General features: G+C 38.2%; 1 protein-coding gene across 1 annotated transcript in view; it reads left to right on the top strand.

Moving 5' to 3' along the window:
* LOC134745948 (BMP and activin membrane-bound inhibitor homolog) overlaps positions 1–18,795 on the top strand; it is an 82,458-nt gene that overhangs the window by 50,162 nt on the left and 13,501 nt on the right. The window contains exon 2 of the mRNA XM_063680090.1: positions 14,300–14,468. Coding sequence (XP_063536160.1) covers positions 14,300–14,468 — 169 coding nt within the window. The remainder of the gene's footprint in view (positions 1–14,299; positions 14,469–18,795) is intronic.

Raw genomic sequence — 18,795 nt, forward strand, 5'->3', positions numbered from 1 at the left:
TTCTGTGAACATTACAAAAGTAAACTTGGATACATTTGGGTCAAAATTCTTTTCGTTGTCTTGTTTCTGACCACTCTGTCACGCTTCTATTTTAGTCTTTTATCGAATAAATAAAAGTTGAGTGCTATTGCATGTCTTTCTAGCTATAGATTATAATTATCTTGAGATAATTTTAAGACTAAATTTAACCCCATACAAAAAGGTCCACTCCGTCACATTTTTTGGGGACATAAAACAAGACAACGAAAAGAATTTTGACTCATTTATCTAAGACTCATCATACAACTTTTAATGCCAATAAGGATAAAGTAAGGAAATTAGGCTTTAAGGTCGGTTTATTTTATTATGTCCAAAGGAAAGACGCATAACCTTATACTAAAAAAAATTTTGTCCAGGACTCCCAGGAGTCTCATGAACTTTTGAGGAAAGTGGTATTTAAGATCGTTCTTATGAATAGATTTCTACCTGCTAATTTTCCAAGTTCCGAACTACAAATTGCTAGTAACAAATCAGTCATTTGGAGGCAGTTTTCGTTATGCTGCGTCTAAGTGCTGGAACAATTTGCCGCCACCAGTAGTTAACTGTAAGTCCCTGGCGGTTTTCAAACTACGTTGCAAGGCTTATTTACTGGACCTCCAAAAGGAAGTAACGTACACTTTTGGTTGAGTGACCTGCTCAATAGATATTTAAATTTAGCACTTTAGTTAGCACTTTTTTATCCACTGCGCATTGCTCGGTTTTGCTATCATGTCCTATATGTAATAGTGTAAATGTTTATACTGTCCTTAGCAAGATACACTTACGGCGGTGGCAGAATAACAGCGTCCGTTGCTGAAAACCTTTGGGGCTGCTGTGCCCCGAAGCCTTTTTGGCACAGACATCAGCTGAGCCACCTTCCCTTTCAATTAGTTTTTAAGCATTATCGTGTACTTTTATTATGTACCTATGTTACAACTTCTTGAATAAACGTCTTTTATTATTATTAAATATAATTTAAAAATTATAATGTATTTTAAGATAAAACAAACTTCGTAACATTTTTCTTTCACTTTCGCCTTTAATGCCCTGCGTCTTACAACTTGCAGTTCAGTTTGTTTAGTTGTCCGCGGCATCTCAAAAGGCCTGTGTGGTCTCGCGGCAGGGCACCGGCGGCCGTCCGTAATGTGTATGAAATATTGTTATGACTATGACTACTTATGACACGACGCCCAATCGGCGTTGAGTTACCTCAACCTTGATTCTTAGCTCCCAAACATGACCGCCATATATTAACAGCCGAAAATTAAATTCCAGAATGAAATATCTAAGCTGTTCAGTTTATAAATTACATTGCTGGATAATTTGCTAACATGTTTTCCTTTTGGTTAAAATTCGCTGTGAATGGCGGATCGTCATGGATGCTGCAAGAATGGCAGTGCCATGGTATAATAATACTCCGCCTGGTACTCTCTTCCGAGACTCGCGAACCACGTGTCTGACACAAACCTACGTCATCATACTGTTCACAGGTTCACGAGTCTCGGAAGAGAGTACCTGGCGGAGTATATTATTATACCATGGGCAGTGCATTGGACCGGCAATCCAAAGATGTGGGTTCTTTCGAATCCCATGCACTTTGCCAGAGTTGATCACAGTTTTTTTTTTTTTTTTTTGATAAGACATCTGTACGAGTATATAAGGTACAGTTTATTTAAAAAAAAACATATCTTAGCAAGCTGCTGCCTCATGAATATCTACAGTTTAGTTACATTCAAGTCTCAAATGAAAGTGGTCTACTTGAAATGAGTTATGTCTTCATTGTCTAACCAACTAACCATGCTTAGCGTAACTTTTTACATAACATTGATCACATAACGCGCTTATAACACTAGGTAGTTAGGTACCATGTATTTATTATGCTACTTGTTTATTCAGTTTTATAGTGGATAAAGTAGATTTTCGCGTCTAGAAATATACATCGTGTTTTGTCGTTATGATGCTGGTAAATAATATATTGTATATTCTGATACAAGAGTAAAAGTTTGATATCATTTACATTGACAACGCCACAGGTAAAAATATCCTAACGTTTACTTAAAATACGAAATTAGCAGTCGATTAACTCAAACAACATCCATACTAGTTACTATGCCTACCATAGGTCCGCAGAATATTTTTAGTGGCTTTAAACATCCATATTTCAATGTCCAAATTTAACCATCAATTGACTAAATACTCGTAGCTGCCTAATGCTAATCTAATTAGAAGTAATTTTTCATCCAATAAAATGTGTTTAATATAAATACGTAATACGAGTGTTTCTAAACAAGTATCCAACGGGACACCGAACTTATTTACAGTCGCTAAACTAAATTTGTAACGTGTTGTGATAGCAACAGGGTTCAAAACGGTTTGGATTTTCAATTTAATAAACGCAAATACTAAATTTGTTAATGTAATCCGCTACAAATCACTACACCTTATAAAACAGTCCCCCGCCGCGTCTGTCTGTTTGTATGTTCGCGATAAACTCAAAAACTACTGAGCGGATTTTCATACGGTTTTCACCGATCAATAGTGATTCTTGAGAAAGGTTTAGGTGTATAATTTGTTAACCCGTGCGAAGTGAAATTCTAAAATTGACAGAGTAAAAGAACGTAAGCGGCATTTTATTTGCAATTTAAATAATTTTACAGAGGATTCTAGAGAAAGTACAGCCTCACATGACTGTTCGTTTTTCGATTGTGTCGGAATTCTACAAATATTATAAATTATCTCATTAATTGCTTGTAATCGTAATTAATGGCTCTGTATTAATTTATGCCACTCGAAACTCGGATCGGGAAATGTATTCGAATAGTTGAATCGATTAATTTAATGGTTTTAATCGTTTCTCATTTGGTTGCATTAAGCTCTGACTGATAATGTTTATGTTTTTAGCTAGCCTTTCAAACGTATTACTCTTCATATAGCTAACTAATAAGTATAGTTTCACCAATTAGTTCCGTATTATGCAACGCAATAACCCGACTTCAAGTTCCATTTAAGTATAAAATTGTAAATTTCAATTTTTTATCGTTTACTTTTCAATCCAGTTTTTTCTTGAACATTAAAACCGGATTGTAAGATTGTTACCGCTAACTAGTTAGTAGTTATCATGCTCTTATATAAACACCACATTCAATTTAGGACAAATGAAAAAACCAATGGCGCTCTTAGAAATGCCATAAAACCAGTAAAGAAATCAATTTTAAAATTCGAACGAACAATCATGGCGGCAATCAAAACGCCATGAATATTAGAATTAAAACACAAGTGCGCTCAAAAATATGCCTATGTGTGCGAAGACAGGGTCTAAATTCGATTGACAAGAAGTCTTGTTAGTGGACAAGACTGATTGCTGCCACTTCCAGCTTTCGAGATATGGGAAGAATTTTTACTCCAAGTATCTAAATTATGGAAACTATAAAATTCAATCTATGCAATTAGTTACTTTGATATGCGGAACGCATCGTTTTATCGAAGCACTTTACTCAAGATAGCGTGTCGCAAGTTTCAAACAAAGCGCGTACCTATTGAATAATATTTTTATTCGATTTCGAGATAAGAAATACATAAACGACCTGTACATTATGCAACCTTCATAAGAAATAATATTTGAATAATACATTGGAGTTTTTGGAGACACCTTTACGTAGCAGGGATATAAAAACCGGACAAGTGCGAGTCGGACTCGCCCACCGAGGGTTCCGTACTTTTTAGTATTTGTTGTTACAGCGACAACAGAAATACATCATCTGTGAAAATTTCAACTGTCTAGCTATCACGGTTCATGAGATACAGCCTAGTGACAGACGGACAGTGGAATCTAAATAATAGGGTCCCGTTTTTACCCTTTGGGTACGGAAAAAAGTGATATTTCCTGTATAATGTAATTTTCAAGTTCAAAGCACAATGACATACTTAATTAAAACATTAAATTAAGTTTAAGCAAAAACTTACCTACGAAAAATATAATATATGACATTATAAAAATACATTTTTCAGTCGCAAGACTCACTAAATCATTAATTTTCTTTCAAGATTGCTCAAAATCGCTTAGCACTCGTCTATTGCTTTCGATTTGAACAGTTAACGGGTTCCTTATAAACTCCGCCAGTTATCTTCAGTAATGCATGCAAAACATGGCCTGCGAGATTAATAATGCAGATACATGTATCGGCGTGACTATGAGAGCAACCGCCTCTTACTACCTCGGTATAATTACAGTAAAAATGAATAATCAAAAGTGTAGTTTGTAAAACTATGCGCAGCTGGATGTTCATATTTCATATACAATCCCTCCGTTTGCCTGCGTCTTGCGACCAAGAAGAACGTAGTATCACGTTCAAATCGTCAGGAAGTAAGTGTAAGCGATAAAGGCCCATTTAAATTTTCTCGTATTTATATTATTTATGAGTGAACATCGTATTAGCGCCTTTATAAACTTCTTTCGTTCCTTTGGTATTTTAAAATTGTATTTGCTGAGTTAGGAGAGTGACATTCAGTACAGTGATAGAATTCTTAGCTAAATCTCGCGCGTAAACTTGAAGATAAAATGTATAGTCCAAACGGCATCTTACTTTACTCATACTCGTATCATACGGGCCATGACTACTTGCAAAATTCGTCATTTACACAAAGTCGCGAATTCGCGATTCGCTGTGAAAAAGGTAGAAAGCCATTTCATTTCGATTCATTCGACTTATTTCCTTGGCAATCAAATAATTTTCCATATTGATCCCAGCAGTTGATGCTTTTTGCTACCTATTTGTATATGGTGTAGGTGTAGCACGTGTATTTTTTTCGTAACTTGTCTCGTCAATCTTTTCTTTTCTTTCCAATTAATTAATAATAGTGTAAACGTTATTAAGAGAAATGCTGATTTCTTAATTCGAAGAGGCGGGAGAAACGGAGCGTATCTTAAATATCCGCAGTCTATGATTAATTCGCTTATAAAGGGATTCATAATTGCTGCAAGCGAGCGATAAATTAAGCTTTAATGGTAGTTTGTATTGTCCATCTTTTGAAAATAATACTATAAATCTCCTTTCGAAGCGCACGCTAGTAAAGCGTTGCATATTATGTAAATTATGAAGGTCTTACTTTGTTTTGAGCGGCCTATGTATAATCTTTGGTAGATTATAATTGTGTCAGCTACTTTATGCTCATACTTTGCTGGAACAATTTCCACGCTACTTAATTTATAAGTACTAATAATTTTATTCCCACACTGCTAAAGTTTACCGCTCTAATAGAACAAAATAAAATTAGACTAAATCATTAACCCCCAACGAAATTTAAAAACCTTTGCAAATTCCTGGAGTAACATCGCTATCCTTTTTAAAATTTTGTTATTTCCGTAGACGTGAACGAGAAAGATATATGGCCCTAAGAACTTTATGAAGTATAAAAGTCATGGGGCTTGGAATTCCGCGCATCCCGCCGCGCCGACAGCCGCGTTCCTCGGCCGGCTATTGAGACATTTCTAACTGGACCCGAATAATGAGTGTAAGAACTGAGGCATTGCGGGTGCTGGTACCGTAACGTTCGTAACCAGGAAGACCAAAATGTTCTGGATAGCTTTTGAAATTGGTGTCTGTATAGTGTGATGTGTCTGTGAAAAGTATGAAGTCAACTGAAGTGCTATAATACTATAATGCTATAATACTAAACTAGAAATGTTGTCCCCAGTGCTGGAAAAGTCTTAACTTTCTTGGAAATATTTTTAAAACCAGACCGTATATACTTACTGGCACCGCAAGGTATGGAAGACTAAATTGTACTAATTTAGCTCTCAAACAAAACTACCGGCGGATCTCGAAAATAAATCCAAAAAGTAACTGCAACAGTATCAAAAAACCGGCCAAGTGCGAGTCGGACTCGCGTTCCAAGGGTTCCCTACATTACACAATTTAAACAATGTATTTTTTATGTGAGATGTCTTTAAAAACTACGGGTCGGATCAAAAACTAAGTAATTAAGTCCGACTCACGCTTGACTGCACATTTCTAATAGATCTATAGGTAAAGATCTATTTTGTGTATTTTTTTCAAATTTTTTGACCCAGTAGTTTAGGAGATAAAGGGGGGGAATGGTCATTTCTTGCCTATTTTCTTGAATAACTTCTAAACTATTTATCTTAAAATTATAAAAAATATATATTTGAGATTCTCACAATGAGCTATTTCATTTGATATGTAACACGATATAGTTTGTCAAACTTTATTTTTTAATTTTCTCATTTACCTTAAAAGTGGCCCCCGTGTTTAAAATTAATGTTTACGTTACATGTCCATCTTTGGGTCACAAACTTACATATGTGTACCAAATTTCAACTAAATTGGTCCAGTAGTTTCGGAGAAAATAGACTGTGACAGACGGACAGACAGACAGACAGACGGACAGACAGACAGACAGACGGACATACAGACAGACAGACAGACGGACATACAGACAGACAGACAGACAGACGCATGAGTGATCCTATAAGGGTTCCGTTTTTCCTTTCGAGGTACGGAACCCTAAAAAACTTAAATAAATACTTAGTAGTTTGTGGGAAACCGTATTTAACCATGAAATAAAACTATGAAAACGCATTATATCGCGTATATTGAATTTATCGTATCGTTGTATTGTACTTTATGAACCGATTTTGCATGTTATACCAGCCTTAAAGTTTATAGTTTATTATGGTTCAGTATTTTTGCACATTGTATCTTTTCCTCAGTCACCCAAACGCTGTAAAGGGTTCGAAACGTCGGGATGTATTATCAATTCAATATATGCGATATAATCCATTTTCATAGTTTTATTTCATGAGTAACTATCACGGTAACCGAAGACAATATTACGTATTTAACCAACTGTAAAATAATTGCAAGCTAAATACCAAAACATTAAACATAGCGCCACACGCCACACTGCACTTAGCAACGATCCGCCTTGTCGATCGATCCGAATACTTTTCACGATCTAATTAAATTGAAAGGCAGAGTCGGTTCGGATAAGAGCGGAATGCGGCCGCTGTTGAAATATTGATTAAGCTTTCTGTTTTGCTTCTCACTCGGCCGACGCTTGCTTTTTATACAAAGTAAACAGCGTGATGGTAGGATGTTACTGTAGCAGTGTAGCCTATGGATGCTTAAAATAGAAACCTTTAAAAACCAATACTGCTTAACCCTATGACAAAGGTCTCAAAAAAGAGCAGCCTATATCATCTTTTTGTATTGTTTTCTTCATTCTTGTACCCAGGCTTGTATTGAGGATTTTTGCATTCTTGCCCGTTAAGGGGTTAAAGTACCTCAAACTAGTCTGAGGTCACTTGCCTTGGCACCGTCAGAGATTTTACAGGGGGATCGTTTGAGGTATTTCTCTAAAACCGCTACGTGCGCGTCTAATTCCAAGTTGTGTTGTAAGGAGAAACGCTCTGCTAGCGGCGACAGGGGATAAAATACACAGATTTCTACGAGCGATAGAATACACACAAGAAGCAAAACCTCGCGCTTGGACTTGTGCAAAAGAGAAATTTAATCCCGTTCAAATTCAATATCTTTGGACTCGAATGGTTTCATATTATTTCTAGTATGCCTTTACTTGTGACCATTTAGACCTCTTGACGTAGCCCGGTAGATCTGTTAAAAAACAAAACTTTCCGAACGTGATAATTCCTCTAAACACTAAAAGGCGTCGCGTGTTGCAACTTCGTTACCACCTATGTCGCCAGTTGACACCTGCGACACACACGACGTACATGTTTACACAATAAATACAATCCCAAACGGTATTTCGGATTATGTTTGTTGAAGCACGCGCAATCAATAAGTATTGACGATGTTATGATTTAAACGACAATCGGGCTTTCAAGGGCGTTAAACGAGCAGCATTGTGTGTATGACTTTAATGTCATCTACACAATCGAGATGCGTATCCGTTAAGCTCACTCGGAAGACGCCAGACCAAAAAAACAACTACGGTCAGGGTTATCATTCCAATCCCTGCGATGCTCCGAGGGGTCAGTATAAATACGTTCTCCCATTACACGTACCTGTTACAGATCTTAAGATCATCTTGAGCTGGTTAAGAAGAAAAGGGATTCTCGCGCAACCAAAAAATAATTCCCTGCCAGGTAGTCTGCCTTTTGTGGCTATTGTTGCTTAACGACCCGTTGAATAGTCGATCCACCGAACAGGTGGCGCTTACAGATCACATCGTCACCTCTTCCTTCTTCATTTTGCACTTTGGGAGTTCGATGAACGTATTATTCAAATGTTATTCAAGCGGCGTGAAAGCGTCGATAACCCCGGTCGTGGACGGCATTTCTGATAAACTCGCGTGCCTAGATTCGAATCCGTCCTAGCAACAAAGGCTATCGACTAACTAACTAGGCGCCGACATCGGAGACGGATCGGCTCATTTACATTAGTATCGATGCGAAAGCGACATCTGAGGAATCCGCGCTAACATTGATCAGACACCGGTATTGAATAACATTATGAAGCGGAGCTAGGAGTACTTTACTCGTAACTATAGCGCCGGCATCTAGCCAATTCCTGGGATATTCTTATTAGCTGTTGAGTTGAACACTTGGGCGAACCAGTAGAAGTTCGCTGTAAGATTACCCAATTACCACCCATACTAACCAACTTAATCTCGCGACCCATGCCAACATTACTTTGGTAAACAATTGTACTCAACACATGGACACGATCGTATTGTCAGGTATGTCCTTCAGTGAGATAAAAACCTTACGCAATTACTTGGTTCACTGAATCATAGTAAAGCGTTCGACTCTCTTGTACTCTAAGCAAGAATAAATACGCGGCCTGGTACGTACACTTGTATAGCCACGAGTCTTAGAGAAAGAGCAATTTCCGTGGAAGTGTTCTCAACTGGTTACAAGCTATTTACGACCGCTATCATACCGCCAACGAATTATCGTTTGTTGAGAGTTTATCGTCGGAATTCGTCGATTGTACCGCTATATACTCGGTGTTTTTTGGATACACAAAGTAGATACATAAATTGTAAATGTTCAAACAACATGCTAAACACAACAACTATACTTTTAACTAATCGTCTCTCTAATGGTAATTTTAATCAATCCGACTATTAATTCTATCTTTTTTTATTAAAATCTGACCGGTGATTGACCCTAGTCTCTCTCTCTCTAGAATAATAAGTGGCCACAAAGCCTAAGATAAAGACTCGTTCAGCGTCTTCTTTATAGATATACATATTAAGTATTGTTCTTCTGTTTGTTATTGTATCATATACCCCTTTAGATACATGCGTACCTATTTGCTAAATAACTGCTTCCGAAAAATAAAATGTTCCGTTATTGAGTGACTGTATCTACTTACGTATTTTATTCTTTGGCCGAGGTGTGCAACAGAGAATTTTGTAATGTATTGTACATTGTACATACTGAAGAGAAATGTTGCTGTAGATGGTGCGATAGTGCAAAACGCTACTCGACCCAGAGCAGGCCTCGTATTCTCATCTTCATCCCTACTTATCTCAACTTTAAGAAACCAGTTTATATATGAACTGGAGATTCGGAACAACTATGCGTAATCGGTAGATACTTTATACTGGTTCCCCTGAGCTTTGGAACAGCTTGCGCAAGCGCAAAGGGAATACAACAGTGCATTCCGATGGAAATTGCCCGCAGCGAGATTGCCGGCGCCTCGCCTTGCTTAATTACAATTACGCACCGAGGACATCCATTACTGGAGATTCAACGCAATTAGAGGATGAGTCGTGATCCGATAGCGATAACGAAACCGCGTTTACCTACTGTTTAGCATTCCGAGGAGCATCCCTTGATACCGATTAGACGATTCCGAGAGCCTTGTAAGGGTTTCAAGCGTCAACGTTTATGGAAAACTCACGCTTGCAAATTGCCGAGGAATACTGTAGTACGTGGTATGCATACATTTGTGTTTATGTTGGAAGCGACTATTAGATAGTTGCTATAGAAGGAGCTCTCCCTAGTAGTTTTGATTCCTGAAGACGGGGTTTTAAAGTATTTTGGTAACTTCTGTCACCGTCGTTTCTAACACCCTTTGGCTTTACTTACAACGGTCGCAAAGTAGCCTGAATAAGAGAAGCTAAAGAGGTTTTAATCCAAACACCCGAAAGTGGGGTAATTGATGTATGTAAATACAAATCTGAACGAGATTGCGGTAATCTTTAAAACGGTCCAATTCAAATCTGACAGGTGATAAATAGTCGGATAGCGGCATTGGAATGCCAACAAGGCCACGGACCAGCCTTGCCGTTTCCGCGTCCAATCAGCAACAAGCAAGAACCGGACTCAGCAGCAAACATTATTAAAGTTATAAACTATTAGATAAAACGGGCCCCGACAGCGTGTGAATCGGCGGTGAAAGTCTGTCGCGGCGGCTTATTACCATCACGGAATTTTGACTACAGCTGTAAAAGAATCATTAGAAATTACTTCTAATCGTAGCCTGAACGTTTAAACACATTTCTGCATCCCGCCGAGTTCGCTCGATGAATCATTGTTTGTTTTGAAACGGGCGCTTCTGTTTTAAGAATTATTGCTACTGGATCTATTTTAGGAGAGCTTTTATGTTAATCAAAGCTCGCACTCAAAAGGAATTATACATCACAATAATGCAGTTGTACAAGACGAACGACGAAACTAAAGTCGTTCTTAAGTTAAGATGCCGCAATAAATAAGACTAGACAGAAAATACCTGATATCGATCGTACAGGAACAACAATTTCAGCGCAAGCACTTTCGCAATCAAGCACTTGATCTAAATCGATTCGAAATAAGCGAAATGTTTCGGAAACCCTGTATCCCTTTAATGAAATCAGGAGGACGTTGCTAGCGAAGCGGATTATCTCCCTCCAGATCGGGCCAGCGGTCTCGCGAACATTTCAATCGCGATGTACTGAAACCGGTCTCGAGGATGCATATCTATTTGAAGACTAAAGCACTGGCGGCTATAGAAAGTTGCTATCTGTTTAAACATCTCAGCAAATTGGTCGTACGGAATCGAAGGATCAGTTTTTGTGATTGAATTTCGATCCAGCGATCCTGAATCGCTAAGATGCTTTATGTAAAAAGTAAAAGAATTTAATGAGGGCCCACTTAACCAAGACATTAAAGTGAAATTTACAAGGGTCCGTACACGATCCCATTTATCTGCATTAGCCCACGATCTTAAATTTGTGGTCAGGAGAGAAACTTTTGATGTAGAAGACGTTCGCGAAGTCAAAAAGTATTTTTTGAAGGTTCTTAATTAATTATGTTGAGTCCCGGCTGGTTAACAGATTCGAGACGCAAATCAAGGAGCGTTAGCACCTCATTGAGCCGTGACTCGTGCCTGTGACGGATCGGCCCCTCGGATTAACGTCTAAACAACTCAGACGTCCTTCTTGACAGATGTGGCCTGCCGCCATTAAACGGGTTTTTTTTTCATTTAGATTTCAATGTTCTGAAACCAATGGCCATAATTTTTGCATAACTGTCAAGGGACAATTTGCATTCCACCTGCTTTAGATATTTTTTGCTAATTTATAAAAAGGTCAGCAAATGCGATGACAATAAATTTTATCTAAACATTAAGTTCCCCGTGGTCGCTTTTGGTAATTTTTCGATAAAACCTTTTTAACATGCCCGTGTTAAGACAAAAAGCACTTTCCTTTATCTTTCAGCATTTTATCCCAGACTTACGAAACGTCTCCGACTCATTAGTTGTTTTGTCTCGCTCCGACCTCGCTTCATCCCGCTCGCTCTCGTCTCCGGGGGCCATTTATCAATTCCAAATAACATGCCGGGACCTTTTCTCTTCTGTTTATTTGTTTTTTATTTACCTTATCCTTCGGTGTTCCTTTTATATATTCCTTTTAGAGTTGAAATTGATTGTAAAGCCGGCCTAATGGCAGCCGTATTCTAATGTAAGATGCATTGATAAGCTCTCCTACGGATAATTAGTTAATGTTTTCCCAGACATGGTATAAACAATAAACATACGATCCAAAAATAAATTAGAACAATAAAGCGATAAAATTAATTGTTGATACGAGACGGTAAGACTAACACCGTAAACTCGACGGCGGCAATAGAATCACCGTTCAATAATAAACGTACGCGCACTGCAATTAATGAAAGCAATTTTGCGTGCAAAAGCCATTAAAATTCGCTATTAAAAGTTTCCAATTTCCTCAGCGCAGACTGGGTTATTAGCGGGCTGGCCCTATACTCCGTCCGATTCCTTTTTGTTTTTCTTGATTATTTATTTATCGTCCAGCTCAGAATGTCGACATGTGACTTGATTCTGGCCCTATTTTTTGCTCCTCAGCAGTTTGGGTACTTTCATCGAAGCGCTCAATTCCTCGCGAGCTTCCAGTAAAACCTACTCTTAATTTATTTCAGTAATTCCCAAATTGCCGTTTAGAATCTGATTACTCTTGTTCGTTAAGGTCTGTGTTTTTATCTGGATTCTCGATCGATGTCCCACCGTCAGCGCAGCGGCTGAGTAACTAATCATCCGAAAATTAGACTTATAAAAACGATTCCGTGAACGAAAGAGATATTCTTAAAGATGCTCGGCCTCAAGGGGGGTCCCTCGAGGAACCGTTCTCGGTCCTCGAGAGCAAATAAAGCGGCGTCCCTCTGAAATTAATTTCGTTTTGTTTCATCGTCTGGAGCCGAAGCATTTACATTGAATGCGGTCGGAGGCTGGCTCGTATATTTATGTAGGGGCCCGTGGAGTATGACGTGCGCATTATTCATACACGATACACGGGCTATGTTTATTTTTGCCAGTTCATCGGCTCGTCGTCAACTGGTTCTGCTGCCGAAAGCTTTTTGTTCGATATCATCGTTATGTTATGATTTTACCATTTTCGATTAACGTTCTCCTAATGGGTTGTCCGTCGAAGTTTGTCTATATCACCATTGCTGCTACCCCCATAGTCTATTTACCCCTGCATCTTAGGTTTTGACAGTTTAATTACCTGTCTTTATCGTCAATAGCCTCTTTGTACTCTAGTTATCTTATCCACACCATCACGAACGCAATATCTCACGGAAGTGTTTTAAGTAAACTGTATAAATGTTTAAGTGGTAGGGGAAGCATATCCAGAATGTCATTTGGTCTTTAAGACTACACTAGAGTTACCCACCCAGCCATCTGCAAAAGGATAAATCTATGATCGCCTTCATCAAAATCGATGAGTAGGATTAGCTATTATTTATAACGATAGGGGCTTGATCGTCGTAAAAACGAATAGGCCAACCGCTTGCGCAAATCAAGCTGTAAATCCAACTAAACCCATCAAACTTTATAGCAATGTCAGACGCCGTGCTGACGAGTATCATTTGCAAACATGATTCCCTCTAGCAATCGCACTAAACCATTTAACTATCAATATACCTATTGTTAACTGAAGATTTTACAGCGTCTCAATTTCAACGTAACTTTTTTCGGTCTTCCCGTTAGGTTCAAGTATTGTTCGTGGTACTGTTCTGTTACCGAGATTGTGGTATAAATACATACATATAAGGGAATATTTCTCCAAGATTGAAAAACAACGAGTATTACGGGCCCGCGAATGACGTATTGTCTTAGATCGGATAAATATGAGCCTGCTTGGACTATCATTTTATTTTGCTATGCAGCAAGCTGGTAGGTAGGTACAATGATATATAATATAGTTATAGCAACTTGACTGTAGACTTATGCTCTAGCAGTTGCTTATACCGTCACAGATACTCTTATGGATGTAGCTGCTTAGTCTATAATAACTATAATAAGTATGATAAAAAAATACGATTACCTATTTGATATTGTTTAAACTTTGTCAAGCGTCAATTGCCAGAAAATCCCACTTGTCAGAAGATGACAGAATCTGTACACCGCTATAAACAAAAGTGTTAAATCGACGATTTATCGCTTTTGGATCGCGTGACAAAACCCTGCGACCTGAGACATACTTAAATTTATCGCCCTAAGTAAGTGTCTAACTATAAAGTCGGTAGTAAAACCACCAATTTTATGTCTGCTTTGGTTTTAAGGATGACTAAGATAATAATAATATTTATCATGAAATGCGCCATTAGTCATTTCTATGAGCCTGGGTGTCCCACACTGCTGGGCATTTGGGCAAATGTCTCTTTTCACGTGTCCCGCTCTGGACCCGTCACCAACCAGTTCCTATCAAAGATCATCTCACCATTAGTAGATTTATATTTGTGCTTTAAAAATTAATGTGTTTCTGACCATTATCTCTTTCTTTCCAGAGCCAAAACCCGAGATCTCTGAAGGCGTGCGATGCTACTGCAACACGGCGCAATGCGTGAGCACGGGCTACATGTGCCGGTCTACACTTGGGGGAGGATGCTACAGCGAGCTGCCCGCGCCGCGCCGCCACCACGCCAGCCACGGGTGCCTTCAGCATCTTGCTGACACGTAAGTTATCGGACTGAAAACAAAAAAAAAACAATAACATAATAAGTTATCCGAAGAGTCCTTGCATCGGACCGTATGCTGGATCATGATACTCCTAAGCTTCCTAACCTGTCAAGATATCAGCTCTTCTCGAACGCATACGACGATGCTCTGCCATCTATTTATCTTGCGAATAAATCCAATCCAATCCAATTTCCTTCTTGGTGAATGACAGCACTAGCTGTCTCTCGTGCAAATTGTGTGTTGTTCCATCAATTATTACGGTTTGAGGCAGCGTTAAGCGCTTCTACAACACAATGTTGACCGTGGTGTGCATTTTATCTGTCTACCGATACTTACAAATTAAATAATGTTAACACCTAATTATTTTACCTGTGAAGCACACAGTAAGTAACATGGCAATTATTACACAGAACATGTATCATCTTTACGCCTCTACATACACTATACTTAATTACTACAGTTACTACTTATAGAAACGTCTTACACAAATGGTGATGTTAATGTTACAAACGGTTACTTTAAGCTATAAAACTGTCCAGCCGTTAATTTCTTCGAGATATTTGGGGCATTTTCTATGAAAAGGGACCTTATTGTCGATGGCGCTAACGCCGCACAGCGTCGTGCGGCATTGTATTTATATCGGAGCATCGTTTATAATGGCGTAAGCGTCATCGACAATAGGTCCCTTTTTATAGGAAATACCACATTTGATACCCGATCTGAGACCAGTTAGGCAGTTACTATTACGAGATTGCTAATGGCAACTTACATAAACGTTAAGTTTGTCTTATATTTTTGTCGTTTTCAATGTAAATAATAAAAGTACTTATAAAAGAACTTTTTGATCTGGTGCCATCGTCTCGTTTCTAATCACCGCACCTCCCGCCAAAGGAGCAAAGCTCATCCTCACTTCTTAGACACATGGCACACCATGAATAAGCGGGCATCCCGCTCGTTTCTTCCCAGAACGTGCAGAATGTGGAATGAGTTGCCTCCTGAGGTATTTCCTTTGTGCTACGACATGGGATTCTTCAAGAAGCGGGTATTTAGGGTTCTCAAGGGTCGGCAATGCTTAAGTGGCTCCTGTGATGTTGCTTACGTCCATGGGCGACGATGACTGCTTCCCATCAGGCGGCTCGTCTGCTCGTTTGCTGAACATCACATAAAAAAAAAAAAAAGTAATGTGGGAGGTAACCATGAGGTAACTAATAACACTAATAGTAAGAAATAACAGCCATGTTTAATATAAGCGTTGACCTTATCGAATACATTCAATTGACTAATGTCATAAAATGTCTAAATTGTGTGCCTATGTGATTGTTTACTAATAACGTAATCTACAACTTTCGTTAATGACGCTATAGAAGCAAAACAATCATTAACCAATAAACATGAGATAGCATTGTAAAACTACACGGTCGCTAGTAATTTATGAAAGACAACGCGTACCATACATCAGTCAAAGCTGTTGCAACCAAGATAGACAGTCCAAACAAGCTCACAAATAAATAAGCTTTGGAAATATTTATAGTACTGCCATGGTTTTCATAATGATGTTTGTTTTAATGCATAATATATGAACGTCTGTCATAAACCGCCTTTACAAACCTGTCTTCTTTATTAGTATAATCGTCCTTCTGTATTACGGCTTGTTACTTCACCGTATACTTAGACCGCATTCTAGATGTCTTCGTAACTTACAATAGCTTTTCATTAAGTATATTTTATGGGTCGTATGTATTTAATACGACAAGGTTCCTTGTCGTTGCTCCCGAAGATTTTATCGTTACTAATTATACGTCGCCAAATTAATTAGGCTGACGTGAGATATAAAGTAAAACCACCACGTCGGTAGCATTCCTAAATTTATAACGCTACATTATAACTTTCCGCTTTAATGTGTAATCGATTCTAATTTACACAAATTTTCCCAGCAACTGTATTTTTATAGCGCCTTCATTATGATTTATTTTACATTCTCCCAGCTTAAAAATTTCAAAGAGATCCGTTAGTACGTAATTTACACATTTTCTTCTCTGCTGCGTGATTTTTTATGCCGTCTTTTTGATTTATTTCATGGCGCGTTTTCGTTACTAGTAACGTGATAATAATTAATATTAATTCGTTGTTGTACACGAGAAATGCATTGTCATCGATCATGACTGCTAGATTATGAGTGCCCTCAATCAATTTATCTTTCGGCGTCCCGAACCAGCTTTCATCGCCGGTCGTTGTCGAGAAATGAGGTGTTACTTCATTTGATCGAACACCATTGTGTCTTGTGTCTTGCTAATCTATTAATTGCTTTGTTAGGGACAAGTGGGACAACGTTACAAATTTTCCTAATGTCCATTGTTTTGTAACATAAGGCTCAAATACCGATATGAAAACCTTATTCAGTTGAATCAATCTGAAAAATTTAATTTACTACGCTCTTTTATAATCTTTATTAAATTAAATTATTATTTAGACCAAAGCCTTGATTGTTTTGATCTCGTTCTGAAAAGATCTTTATAAGCTATTCAATTAAACAGTTCACGTTTTTTCCCATCTTAGCAGAATAGTAATTTCGTTTTGGTTGAATTATTAATTACCCGTGCCGAAGAAGGCACGGAGGTTTTTATTTGGCTTTTTTGTACTGAAATTACCCGCTCACTTGATTATCTTATTCGGAGAGCTGCCGTTTAAAAGACAAAGGTAGTATGTCCATTTAAAAGTCATAGAGACTGAAGGCTTGTTTCTCTAGGTGGGTAAAGCGGCTGCCGTCCGCTCGGAACCTGTTCAGGTTTCTTATTCCTCTCTTACCGACCTCTCATCGCTTGGACTCTGGCCTACCAACGTAAATGCAGTGTCTATGTTTGCTACGGATCGGTTATACTGGTTCATGTGCGTCGAATGTCCCTAAATCAGGAATACTTCACCGTCTCAACTCCGGCGCATGCCCGCTTTTATTTGCTTTAAACATTTTTATACCTTTTTGGCAATCTCGGCCATTATCTCCGCAAACGATCGCCGGTCTTCGTTAACATTTCGATTTTAAAATTGAAATTCTTGCGTATAATTTAGAGCATATAAAAGCCTACGAATAAAGACAAATGGGACGTTGCAATCGCGTTATATTTTTACCCCATCATTAAACCAACTGAAATTATAGATTGTTTAGGTCATGAGACTGATTTTTATGAACGCTTTCTTATTTGAAGTGTAGCAAAGATAATTTTGCAGCCTATGTAATCAGCAGTAACTTTTCAATCATGTGGTCAAAACACAAGATAATCCTTATTAGCTTATTTAATTTCTATATATTATAATACTGGACCTAATTACCGTTTCATTTCTGATGCAGTTCCATCACATTACGGCACAAAGGCCCCTCCAAAAGGCATCGAGATCGTCCCGCGCCCGATTATGTCATGTCCGTGCCCTGGACGACCGTAATGTTGAATTAAATGGACGTTGTCTTGTTCTTGATGCTTGTGTAATGACCGTGTATTATGTTATCGATCAATTTAAGGAATGTACAAGGAATTCGCTTTAGTCTTTTAAAAACATAACATGTTTCTCTAAATGTAGATATTTTTTTCAATGCCATGAGAATCAATTTTCGAAATTGGATTTTATTAACCGATTTTAATTTGACTTGAGGGCTTGGGACGGACTTTTTAATTTTTGTTATTTATCGTATATTTAAGGTATCATTGGTAGTATTCCCTCAAAGAATTTACAGTTGATGAAGAATCGCATGAAACATAGAAAACCTAAAGTGGATTGCAAATTCGTTACGCATGATCGAAACACGAGCAGATTCTCTTGCGCTTCGGATGAAACAGAGAATCAATATTTATTATCGAGTGGCAGATTTAAACGCGGGTCAGCGGCCGCGCAGCTGCGCTATCTGGGATCCTGACCTCTGCCTTATCGATGAACGAGGACAAAGATTCATACACTATTATGAACATTTACATAGATAGCGTAGCTTGAAAGGCTAGAGCTGAAATGGCAAAGGACTGGTCACGTAAATCTAACGTTGATATGATGTGCCTGTGCCTAAAGCTCTTCAGTTCTTCTATTATCAAAGAACTTTGAGCATTCGTCATCAGGAACATTCAGATGCGCTCCATCCTATTTTTGAGCACCTTACTCACATATATATTTATATATTTTGCTATTGAATAGATCAGACTGAAATTAGAGCAAGACATATTCAAGATGGATAAACAGTGTAAATGTTGGTACGCAGGATCGCTTAGCCCAGCAATGATCTGCTGTATCACTTACAGTAATTGCAATACGAAAGTTCTAACACGAGTAGTTGACAAACTAC

This window comes from Cydia strobilella, chromosome 12 (genome assembly GCF_947568885.1).
Source record: "Cydia strobilella chromosome 12, ilCydStro3.1, whole genome shotgun sequence".
In the NCBI taxonomy this organism is placed as follows: domain Eukaryota; kingdom Metazoa; phylum Arthropoda; class Insecta; order Lepidoptera; family Tortricidae; genus Cydia; species Cydia strobilella.